At 47.0% G+C, this 12,544-nt stretch overlaps 1 protein-coding gene across 7 annotated transcripts in view; it reads left to right on the top strand.

Moving 5' to 3' along the window:
- The window catches only part of USP42 (ubiquitin specific peptidase 42), a 128,112-nt gene that overhangs the window by 66,934 nt on the left and 48,634 nt on the right, over window positions 1-12,544 (top strand). For 6 of the 7 annotated variants that reach the window (XM_077449021.1, XM_077449024.1, XM_077449022.1 and 3 more), the window contains 2 exons: window positions 5,600-5,665; window positions 7,092-7,174. In XM_077449021.1, the coding sequence (XP_077305147.1) occupies window positions 5,600-5,665; window positions 7,092-7,174 (149 nt within the window). The remainder of the gene's footprint in view (window positions 1-5,599; window positions 5,666-7,091; window positions 7,175-12,544) is intronic. The other variant, XM_077449025.1, reaches the window with a different exon arrangement.

The raw sequence follows: 12,544 nt of genomic DNA, 5'->3' as shown, positions 1-12,544 counted from the left end.
ATTCTAACGTCTAGCCACTCTAGGCAAAAGAGGAAAACCATGGCCACTTTTATGTGAGGCAAAAAATTTCCAATTAAAATGTTTTAGTAAAAATGCATCCCTTCAAGACAGAATTTGTGATTTACAACTAGCATTAAGTATACTGTTAATGTTTGCAAAGCTACATTTCAAAGGTCAGCAAACTATCTACTCTCTTTTGTATCATGTTTGTTTGGTAGGCAGTACTAATTAAAGTAAGATTGCCTTGACTATATTTACTTTAGATTTTATATTTTGAGAATATTTTATAATTTCTAGTTGACTGGCTTCTACTCCCTTTACAATCCTGTGTTTTCACTGACATGTATATTTCATATACATTATATACAGTTCTGCAGATATAGAATGCTCTATATTGTGGGGAAAGTAAAGTTTAATATCGGTGAGCAAACTTTTTTTTTTTCCTCTTATATTCACCGACCTACACAGCTCCTCTCTTAGCCATTGGGTTGTTATGCCCTATTACTAGGAGATACTAGGCATTCGTTGTAATACAACACTCAGAACTCTTAGTTCCACCCCTTGTGCAACAACCCTCTAGCCTGCCATGCAGCCATCGGTTTTATTTTGCCTAGTGAAGAAGAAGGACCTAGGAACCCTGTGGGCCCATCGGTCCGTGCTTTTTTTTTTTTTCTGCAGAAGCGTTACTTTAGCGCAAGATGATTGATCCTGTGATCTATCAACAGCCGGCTGGGTGATAGGCTGGATACTCTTATCCTTGTAGTCTCCCCAGTCCGGCCATCGAGCGTGTGCAGGCCACAGCTACGCGCTAGGCAGGCAATGACGAAACCTCAGCTCCAGAGGTGGTCGGTGAGCTTTTATGCTCCGGGGCATACATATGAACGGGCTACTGATGTCTGCGTCACAGTATGCTGGGCCAGCAGCCACCCTGTACTGATCAGTGAGTGGGTCTGTGATGGAATATCTCCCAGCTCTTCAGGACTGGTAAGTACAGCTCTCCCTGCCTCGGCGGGGCTGAGCAGCTGGGCATTCCCTAGGTCGATTCAGGGGTCCCTCATCTCCCTGTCCCTATTCCCCCCCGTGGGGGATGCTGCGTGTGTGTGTTTGTGTGTACGCTATGCAGGGGCTCTCCGGGGGGGGGGGGGGGGGTGGGGGGAGGTTGCACTGGCTAGCTGTGTCCTGGGTCCTGTTTTTCATGCCCCTGGAAGGTGTCTGTGAGGACATGCTGATGTCCTGCACAGAGGTGTGCTCACCGCCATTGATTTCTCCCTGTACCTCATGGAGCTGTTTTCGGTGGCCATTTTAGGTGTGGGCAAGAGCATGCTCTCCTGGGCTTCAGCAGCCATTTTCCTGGTGATTTCCTATTCAGAACACAAGCGGCCATCTTTTTGTAGCCTGAAAGCTTCCACCGACACAGCAGTGTTTACTCTGCACCTGGGAGCTAACAGGGATTACAGGCACTACCTGCTGAATAGCGCAGAACTCCTCAGGGTGGTGAGTCCAGCAAGAAAGAGCCCCTCAGCCAGCGGCAGTAAGGAGGGTGGGGCTGTCACTCTCCTAAGTCCCCTTCAGGTGGCAGACAGGGTAAAGGTCAGCATGGCCTCAGAAACTGGTGTTTCTTCCCCTGAAATCCAGGCAATTGCAACCGGGTTGCCTGCCAACTGCGCAGTGCCTATGGACATCCTGATGGCGGTCCTCAATTTGTTCGTTGCCAAGATGGAGGCGGAACATGGGGAAAAAGGGTGCAAAAAAGCGGCCTGCCCCTCCCCTCCTCCCCCCCCCCGTTCTCTGGGGAGAGCTCTGACGCAGACTCGGGTACTGTGGAGCACTTATCACAGCTGTGCATAATACCCTGAAGATTCAGGAGCCAGCAGATCCCTCTTGCGGGACCCAAAGGGGACCGCAAGCCAGCACATTCACCCGTGTTCCCGTATCTGACTTATTTTGACAAGTTAATTTACAAGGAATGGGGTTGCCTGAAACGGACCTTTTCGGCCCCCAAATCCATGGCGGTGCATTACCCTTTTGAGGAAAGCCTTCTCAAGAAGTGGTCGGCTCCTCCGGTCATGGACCCCCCAGTATCCAGGTTAAATAAAGTAACTACGATCCCGGTAGAGGTGACTCCTGCATTTAAGGATCCCACGGACAGGGAGGCAGTGGCTCGTTCCTTATTTATGGTTGCTGGGTCCGCCGTGCGACTAGTACTGGCGTCCACACTTGTGTCGCAGACGCTGAGTGGGCAAAACTGCACAGCGAATTGGGAGAGCAACAGGCTTCTCCTGTCTGCGTGGAACTAGCAGACCAACTAGTGCAAGGCCTTAAGTACTTTTGTGACGCGGCCCTAGATACTTACTCTGTTATCCAGGGCTTCAGTGTCAGTGGTGCTGAGGCACCTGATTTGGTTAAAATGTTGGTCTGCTGACCAGGCATCCAAAAAAGCCCTGACGGATCTCCCCTTCCTTGGCAACTGGCTCTTTGGAGCCTCTTTGGATGACATTATTAAAAATGCCACTGGTGGTAAGAGTACCCTACTCCCACAGGCCAGGAAGGCTAAGGAGCCACGCCGTAGGCAAGGGCCCTCTTTTTCCGCTCACAAACGGCTTTTTCGTCCGACAGGACGACCATGGAAAGACAAAAACGTCCCTGGAACTGCAAGCATGCGAACAAGTGCTACCGCGTGAAGGTTTGCCCCCACCCATGTCTCAGGTGGGGGGTCGCCTTTGGGAGTTTGCAGCCCGGTTGTCCTCTTGACTATCCCACCAATGGGTCTGCGATCTGATTTCCTCCGGCTACAAGATTGTTTGGCGTCCAAGAGAGAAAATTATTCTTCCCCTCTGCCCTCTCGGCGGCAATAAGGGACCTGCTGAGTCCGTGGGGTGGTTGTACCGCTTTCGGAATCGGAACGTTTCCAGGGATTCTACTCAAATTTTTTGTAGTTCCCAAGAAGGAAGGGGTATGTCCAATCTTGGCCCTAAAAGCCCTCAATCATTTGGTGAAAGTGCAGAGGGAGGGAATCAGTTCGCTCAGTAGTCCCTGCACTCCATCAAGGGGACTACCTTGCATCTTTAGACACCCAGTATGCGTACCCTGGACATACCCATATGCAGTCAGGGAAGCCCACTACCAGTTTGTGGCTCTCCCTTTTGGTCTAGCATCAGCCCCTCGAGTCTTTACCAAGGTATTGGCTCCAGTTTTGGCATTGCAGCGGCAACATGGGATCACGTTCGTGTGATACCTAGACAATCTCCTCCTGAGGGCATCTTCTGCCTCAGAATTAGAGGAGGATGTGGAGCTCACCATGCAGACCCTGCAAGAATTTGTGTGGCTGTTGAACCTAAAGAAGTCCGGTGATTGTACCGACCCAGCGTCTGGAGTACTTGGGCTTGCTGCTGGACTCCAGGGGAGCGAGAGCGTTTCTCCCTTCAGACAAACTGCAGACTCTCTCAGATCCACGGTAAAACTGCTGATGAACCGCAAGTGGTCGTGGCTCCGCTTCTGCATGCAAGTACATGGGCTCATGGTAGCCTCCTTCGAGGCAGTACCATATGCCTAGTTCCACACCAGAGTCCTGCAGAAGGAGATTTTGACAAAATGGGACAAATCTTAGTTGTCCTTGGATCGACAGATCCAGGTGAGCCGGTCAGTCAGAGATTCACTGATCTGGTGGCTGAGGTCCCCGGTGATTCAGTCCGGAAAATCGTTCCTACCTCTGAAGTGGACAGTGATCACAATGGATGCCAGCCTATCCGGCTGGGGTGGAATGATGGGGGTTCAGACGGCTCAGGGCCTCTAGTCGGCGGAGGAATCCAAGTTGCCAATCAATCTGCTCAAGCTAAAAGCGATCAGGCTGTGCCTCTCCACATGGTCAATGAGACTACAGGGGCATCCGATCAGGATCCAGTCAGACAACGCCATGGCTGTGGCATACGTCAATCACCAAGGAGGAACAAGAAACTCAGCCGCCACACGGGAGGTCACTCACATACTTTGGTGGGCAAAGCGACACGTACTGGCCCGGTCGGCCATTTGCATCCCGGGAGTGGAGAACTGGCAGGCGGACTATCTGAGTTGCCAGATGCTGGACCCAGGAGAATGGGCGTTGCATCCGGAGGTATTCAGGTTACTGTGCCTGAGGTGGGGCATACCAGACGTGGATCTTATGGTCTCCCGTCTCAATCGGAAGGTGCCGAGATTCGTGTCCAGGCCAAGAGATCCATGGGCAGACATGTCAGACGCGCTGGTGGCTCCGTGGGATCAGTACCAGCCAATCTACGCCTTTCCTCCACTAAAACTGTTAGCACAGAGTGGAAGTCGAGGGGATCCCAGTAATACTGATTGCCCCAGATTGGCCTTAGCGTCCTTGGTACGCAGACCTAGTGTGCCTGGTGGTGGACGCCCCATGGCGACTGCTGTTGCGAAGGGGCCTTCTGTCTCAAGGTCCGATTCTCCATCCTGCTTTACCATCGCTGGCTTTAACAGCATGGCTATCGAGAGCCAGGTGTTGAGGAACCCGGGGTCTATCGGACTCTGTGATCCCAACTATTTTGAGGGCGCGGAAATTTTCTCAGAAGATATAGCATCGTACCTGGAAGGCTTACATCTCCATGTGTGAGGAGAAAGGCTGGCATCCGCGCTCCTTTTCTATATCCGGGATCCTGCTGTTTCTTCAGCAAGAAGTAGACCAGAAAAGGCGTTAAGGGGCGCAAATTTCAGCCCTGGCTGTCTTATTTTTATTTTTTTGTGACCCCCCCCCCCCCCCCCGGCGTCTCACTCATTAGTGAGTACCTTTGTTCAGGGGGTGCTCTTCAGTGGTCTTTCTAGTGGCCATCACATCGGCCAGGAGGGTTTCGGAATTGGTGGCTTTGTCCTGCAAATTGCCTTATCTGGTTATCAACAAGGATAAGGTGGTGTTGCGTCCGCAACAATCTTTTCTGCCGAAAGTGGTCTTGGCTTTTCATATCAATGAGGACATTGTGTTGCCATATCTGTGTCCTAAGCTGAAACACCCTAAGGAGGTGGACCTTCACGCTCTGGACGTGGTTCGGGCTCTAAAGGTGTATTTGTCTGCCACTGCTCCCTTTCAGAAGTCGGACTCATTGTTTGTTTCGGTGGCTGGTCCAAAGAAAGGCATGGTGGTCTCGTCTGCCACCATTTCCAGGTGGATCAGACTGATTGTAGTGCAAGCCTACGCCTTGATGGGGCAGGTGCCCCCCTTTCCGGTCACGGCCCACTCCACAAGGGCAATTGGAATGTGTTTTTTTTTGTTCCCACTTGCCATGGTGGATGAAGTTTCTACGCTATTTTCCCACCCTTCGTTTTGGCACTGCTTGGGGACGTCCCAATGGCTAAGAGAGTAGCTGTGTCGGTCGGTGAATATAAGAGAAAATAGGATTTTTGTACTCGCCGTAAAATCCTTTTCTCTAATTCACCAACCGACACAGCACCCGCCCCTCCTTTTTATCTTTACGTTATACTGCTTGTTGACGTACTGATGGCTGCATGGCAGGCTAGAGGGTTGTTGCCCAAGGGACCGCTCCCTGGGCGTAACTAAGAGTTCTGAATGTTTTTACAACTAATGCCTAGTATCTCCTAATAATAGGGCATAATAACCCAATGGCTGAGAAGAGCTGTGTCGGTCGGTGAATTTACAGAGAAGGATTTTACGGTGAGTACAAAAATCCTATTTATTTCTTAATACAACAAAGCTTTTTTTATTGAAGATTTAGTATCTTGCATTGCTAGCACTAAATGTCCGTGTAAAACGCATAAGATGTACACCAGCTTCAGAGGTCCATTCCTATATCACGGTAATCTCAACAACATAACGTCAACATTTTCTAAAATTGTCTGCACAGATCTAAGGGCCAAGACCACTTCCCCCACCAGTAACCTACAGTTTTCTATTTGCCCAAGCATAATTATAACCAGCATTTATCCCAAGTAACCGGTCCATGATCGGATCCACCAGGGCTAGCCCCGGCACATCCAACCACGGCACCCATAGTGTCTCATATTTAAGCATACTGCCTCTGTTGATAAATGATCTTTTCCATTCTTAGCGATTTGCTTAGGTTTTTAATCCAGTCTCCCACCGTAGGGGGGTCCTCCGACTTCCAATGTACCACGATCAGCTGGACACCTGAAACACGGAGTTGATTTTTTTTTTTTTTTTTGCACCACCCCTTCCCAATAAGAGTGCACTTTTGGACACGTCCATGAAAGGTAAATTAGGTCTCCGTAGTGCCACTTACACCTTGTACATGTCACTTCTGTTTGAAAGCCCATCAGATGCAGTATTTGGGGAGTGAAATATACCCTTAACAAGATATACAATTGAGTCAGCCTTTGCATTCCATTCAGTGAGCACGTAACCACAGCCTGAAAAGCCTCCTCCCATTGCTCACCCTCCAATTGGCCTACGTCTCATTCCCAGAGTTCCATCACTCTCAGGAGATTCTACCTCAAATAGGACTGTAAAAGCATGGCGTAACACTGTGAAATAAAGCCTTTCAACGAGTCTGCATCCCTAATGAGACTGAATACTGGAGTTGGGGACAAATGCCATTCCAAGGAGTTACTCTATACTTTAACTGCACGATGCAACTGTAAAATACATAAAGGTGGTAAATTAAACTTTGTCTGCAAATCAGCGAATCTCAGGAGTTCCCCATTATGAAATATTTGCTTTGTGTGTGTCACCCAGTATTTCCACTGGTGAGCACATATTTTGAACTGTTATTGCAGTGTTCACTTTGAAGTAATATTTTTTTATGTGATTTCAAAATTTTTACCAGGTTTGTTTTCCTGTAATATGCAAAGATGGCTTGTGCTGTGCTTCCTAAGAACTGTAATTCTATATTATAGACTAGGGATATGCAATTAACGGACCTCCAGCTGTTGTAGAACTACAAGTCCCATGAGTCATAGCAGGACTCTGACAGCCACAAGCATGACACCCAGAGGCAGGGGCATGATGAGACTTGTAGTTTTGCAACAGCTGGAGGTCTGCTACTTGCATAGCCCTGGTTTAGACCATGTTACAAGTTTAATACTGTTCTTATGCCCCCTAATAATGTTTGAATATGTTTCAGTCTTCACATAGTATAAACCAAGCTCTGGAAGAGTTTGTAAAAGCCGAACAACTTGAAGGGGACAATGCATACAAATGCAGCAAGTAAGCTTTTAAATATATTCACTCCTCTGCATTCTAAAAATGACAGTAAACCTTTTTCTGAAGCGCTCTTATGAAAGCTGTATTGTAGTCTATATTAGGTGTGTCTAAAAATGTTCAGTTAATGGTATCGGAAAACAAACAAAACAGAAGATACAAATTGGGTTTTTTCATGGCCTTCAAAAAAAATTGCCATCCTTCACAACACACTTTTGACAACGTTCATAAAGCCTCTGGAAACTGTTGGCAAAGGCCTCTTTAGAGCACAGAAACACTATTGCACATTTTTGGATTGCCGTCACGTCCACAAAATGTGCTCCTTTCACAGTGCTCTTCAGAAGGGCAAACAAGTTCTCAGGTGCCAGATCAGGGGTGTACGGTGGGTAATCGAGTACATGTATGCCGCACTGAGCCAAGAATTGGGGCATAGGTCTCATCCTCTGGTGATGGATCCTGATCATACATGGCAATGAAATCTCCAGAGGTTTCTATTTGTTTTTGTTTTCTGTTCGTATGTCAGCTTGTACGACACAAACGGGCAACAGATCTTCTGCTTACCCATATCTCTGCTGGCGATGGTGCACACCACGTCCTTGCTTAGAGTCAGTCTCTAATCTCATACCATCATCACTAGCTCGATCGTGGCCTGGGTTCTGCTTGTCAACAGCTCACCCAAACGTAGCTCATCCTCAGTTATTTTCTTCCCATCGCAAAAGCATTTGAAGCAGTCGTTAACACACTTTCTTCTTATAGCCTCCATACCTTAGACTTGCACCTACATTTCATGCATCCCCATCGCTGTTTTTCCCAATTTGTAGTAGATCTTGATGTTCACTTGTTGCTCAATTACACTGTGACCCTAGTTCTCACACAGACTACCTGCGGTGGGTTTACCCCGACAGTCACGTGTATTGCATGCTAGGTGGCACATCTCAAAGTGTCTCTAGAAAGCCATGTGTGCACTTGAGCTATCGGACCATTCACCAAACTTTTTTGGCACACCTCGTATGTCCCTTATCAGTGATGTTTGTGTTACTATCCACTTTAACCGGTTCCCAACCAGCGCACGCCAATGTACGTCGGCAGAATGGCACTGGCAGGCATATTGGCGTACAGGTATGTCAAATCTCTAATGCCGCCCTGCCATCGCGAGCGCGCCGGTTGGGACCCCCGTGAGTCCGGTCGCGGGTCCCACGGACGCGATCGTCTCACGGGGCGGCTGAACAGAGAGAAGCCGTTGTAAACAGCATCTCACCTTTCTGCCTAGCAACTAGTGATGCTGATCTCTGCTCCATGTGATTGGAGCAGAGATCAGTGTTCACTAAATGAAAGCCCAGCTCCCAACAGTAACACACCCCTAGGAACACTTAACCCCTACACTGCCACCCACTGGTTAACCCCTTAACTGCCAGTGTCATTTACACTGGAATCACTGCTTTTATATAGCAGTGATTGCTGTATAAATGACAATGGTCCCAAAAATGTCCGATGTGTCCGCCATGATGTCGCAGTCACAATAAAAATTGCTGATCGCCGCCATTACTAGTAAAAAATAAAATAAAAATGCCATAAAACTATCCCCTATTTTGTAAACGCTATAACTTTTGCGCAAACCAATCAATAATCGCTTATTGCGTGTTTGTTTTTGTTTTTTTACCAAAAATATGTAGAAGAATACGTATTGGCCTAAACTGAGGGAAAAAAATTGTTTTTTTTTATATATTTTTGGTGGATATTTATTATAACAAAAAGTAAAAAATGAATTTTTTTCAAAATTGTTGCTCTATTTTTGTTTATAGCGCAAAAAATAAAAACCGCAGGGGTGATCAAATACCACCAAAAGCTCTATTTGTGGGGAAAAAAAAGGACGTCAATTTTGTTTGGGAGCCACGTCGCATGACCGCGCAATTGTCAGTTAAAGAGACGCAGTGCCGAATTGCAAAAAGTGGTCTGGTCTTTGACCAGCAAAATGGTCCGGGGCTGAAGTGGTTAACCACTTGCTTACTGAGCACTTAAACCCCCCTCCTATCCAGACCAATTTTTAGCTTTCAGTGTTGTCGCACATTGAATGACAATTGCGCGCTCATACAACACTGTACCCAAATGAATTCATCATTTTTTTTCCCCCCCAAATAGAACTTTCTTTTGGTGGTATTTGATCACCTCTGCCAATTTTTTTTTTTTTTTTTTTATAAATAAAAGTAAATATACCGAATGTAAAAAAAAAAAAAAATTTTTTTTTTGTTTATAACATTTTAAAACTGGTAATTTTGTCCGTCATTGATGTACGCTGATCATTTGGCAGCGATGGGCACTGATTGGTGGCAGTGATGGGCATTGATAGGTGGCAGTGGTGGGCACTTTCAGGTTCAATTCATGAGGCATAATTGCCTATTCGTTTCGAGACCGATGTCCCTTTTAAGCTGAGCCGATCGGCTTTTTTTTTTCCTCCGAGGAGAAAAAAAAACGATCACTGAACTTTTGTTTTGATAATTTCCCCCCCCCCCAAATAGAACTTTCTTTTGGTGGTATTTGATCACCTCTGCCAATTTTTTTTTTTTTATATATAAATAAAAGTAAATATACCGAATGTAAAAAAACACTGAACTTTTGTTTTGATGTGATCAGCTGTCATTGGCTGACAGCTGATCACATGGTGAGGGGCCGGGACCGGCCCCTTACTCAGATCGGTGATCACCCAAGTCTGTGACTCGGTGATCACAGCGCGCCCTACAAGGCGCACGCAGGGAGCATGCACAGGGGAGGCCGTCATGATGGTCTCCCGGAAATTCACATCCGCGCTGTGGCTGTCATTCGGCCATAGCGTGGATGTCAGATGGTTAATGTTGCTCTCCTCTTGTGTTTACCTTGATAAATGGGCCCTATGACAGAAATGTAACATATCCACAGTGGTGATGCCTTTATGTATTTAAACCAATTGACATCTGGCTTTTTGGTGGGACCACTGCATTTGAATTTGTTAGAATGTTGATAAGCTCTTTGCTGAAGTTTTTTTTAAATTGATTTTATATTACGGAAAGCACAGTAGGATGTGTTTAGTAGACCCAAAACCCCTAGTTAGACAGGAACAGGGTTGGAAATTTGTTCACTGCTGGAGTATTTAGGTCATATAAGAAGCCAGGGGTTTCATGAATTTAGACTGGGTGCTTTTTGTCATCTTCGTGATGTGCTCACTGGTAAGTATTGCTTTCCAATCCAACAGAATTTGGTCAAGGAGTGATAATCGCTTCCGAACCAGCCACCACAGTTTTACTGCGGCAGGTTGGCTCCCTGGGCAAAACATTACCTTACATCGCTTTTGGTCACTAGGGAGTGCGCACCCTTGGGTCGCTACCAGAGCCCATGCGAGTGCCCGGTGGATGTGATGACCGCCGAGCACCCGTGATCGCTTGTGATAGAGCAAGCACCAGGATGTGTGTAAACGCACATCCTGGTTCTTTCAGCAGGGGAGAAGAGACAGATTGTGTGTCCATACTGATTATGAACACCGATCTGTCATCTCTCCTAGTCGGTCCCAAACCCCCCACAGTTAGAACACACAGAGGGAACAGTTAAACCCTTGATCGCCCCCTAGTGTTAACCACTTCACTGCCAGTGACACATAGTAATCAGTGCATTTTATAGCACTAATTGCTGTATAATTGTCACTGGTCCCAAAAATGTCCAATGTGTCCGCCGCAATATCACAGTCCTAATAAAAATCAATGATCACCGCCATTACTAGTAAGAAAAAAATACTAAAAATTCCATAAATCTATCCTATTTTGTAGGCGCTATAGCTTTTGCGCAAACCAATCAATATACGCTTATTGCAATTTTTCTTTTTTCCAAAAATATTTAGAATACATATCGGCCTAAACTGAGGAAAAAATTTGTTTTTTTGAAAAAAAAATTGGGATATTATATCAAAAAGTAAAAGTGTTTTTTTCTAAATTGTCGCTTTTTTGTTTATAGCGCAAAAAGTAAAAACCGCAGAGGTGATCAAATACCAGCAAAAGAGCTCTATTTTTGGGGAAAAGGGACATCACTTTTGTTTGGGTAAAGCGTTGCACGACCACGCAATTGTCAGTTAACCACTTGGGATCCGCGCTATTGCCAAATGACGGCATTAGCACGGACCTACATTTCAGGGACTACGTCTATTGACGTCGTCCCGTGTACGAGCGGCCTGCGCGCCCCCTGAGGGGCGCGCGCGGCGCGCTCTGTGATCGGCGAGTCCATGAGACTCGCCTGATCACCGATCTGTGCAAGGGGTCGATCCCGACCCCTTATCACGTGATCAGCTGTCAGCCAATGACAGCTGATCATGTGATGGAACGGAGCCGGTAATCGGCTATTATTCCTCCTCGCGCTGACAGTGCGAGGAGAAAAAAAAAGCCGATCACCGGCGGCCGTGATCGGGACATCAGTCCCGATCACGGCCAGCAATACAAGCAACCACCTGCCACCTGCCAGTGCCCACCTGCCTCCCGCAGTGCCATCCTGAATAAAAGTCAGTGCCCCCCGTCAGTGCCACCCACAGTGCCCACAATCTGCCTCAAAGGTGCTGCACCCCAGTGCCGCCCATCAGTGCCCAGCAGTGCCACCTATCAGAGCCACCTATCAGTGCCACCTATCAGTGCCCATCAGTCCCATCTATCTGTGGTACCTATCAGTGCCTATCTGTGGTACCTATCAGTGCCCATCCGTGCCATCTTATCTGTGCCCATCAGTGCCGCCTTATCTGTGCCCATCGGTGCCGCCTTATCTGTGCCTATTAGTGCCGCCTTAACTATGCCCATCAGTGCCCACCAGTGCAGCCCATCAGTGCCCACCAATGCAGCCTATCAGTGCCGCCTAATCAGCGCACTTCAATGAAGGAGAAAAATGACCCGTTTGCAAAATTTTATAACAAACTATTAAAACATGATTTTTTTTTTTTTTGCATCTTTTTTTGTTTGTTTAGCAAAAAATAAAACTCCGAGCTGTAACTAAATACCACCAAAAGAAAGCTCTATTTGTGGGAAAAAAATGATAAAAATTTCATTTGGGTACAGTGTTGTATGCCCGCGCAATTGTCATTCAAAGTGCATCAGCGCTGAAAGCTGAAAATTGGTCTGGGACTGAGGGGGGTTTAAGTGCCCAGTAAGCAAGTGGTTAAAGCAACGCTGTGCCGAATTGCAAAAAATGGCCTGGTCATTGAGCAGCCAAATTTTCCGCGGCTGAAGTGGTTAAACAAAATTTTGATTAAGGTGGATGTGGAGCTGGGAAAGGCATTCATCAGCAGAAAGGAAGCTGGCCATGGATCGGCAGATAAGAGGATGCAGAATGTAGGTCGGCCCTTTAAAATTTTGCTACCTCATCTTTGAAAAT

Source organism: Lithobates pipiens, unplaced genomic scaffold (genome assembly GCF_037356315.1).
Source record: "Lithobates pipiens isolate NorthernLeopardFrog02 unplaced genomic scaffold, aLitPip1_a1.2 Scaffold_22, whole genome shotgun sequence".
Lineage (NCBI taxonomy): Eukaryota > Metazoa > Chordata > Amphibia > Anura > Ranidae > Lithobates > Lithobates pipiens.
This window is presented reverse-complemented; position numbering and strand designations above follow the sequence as displayed.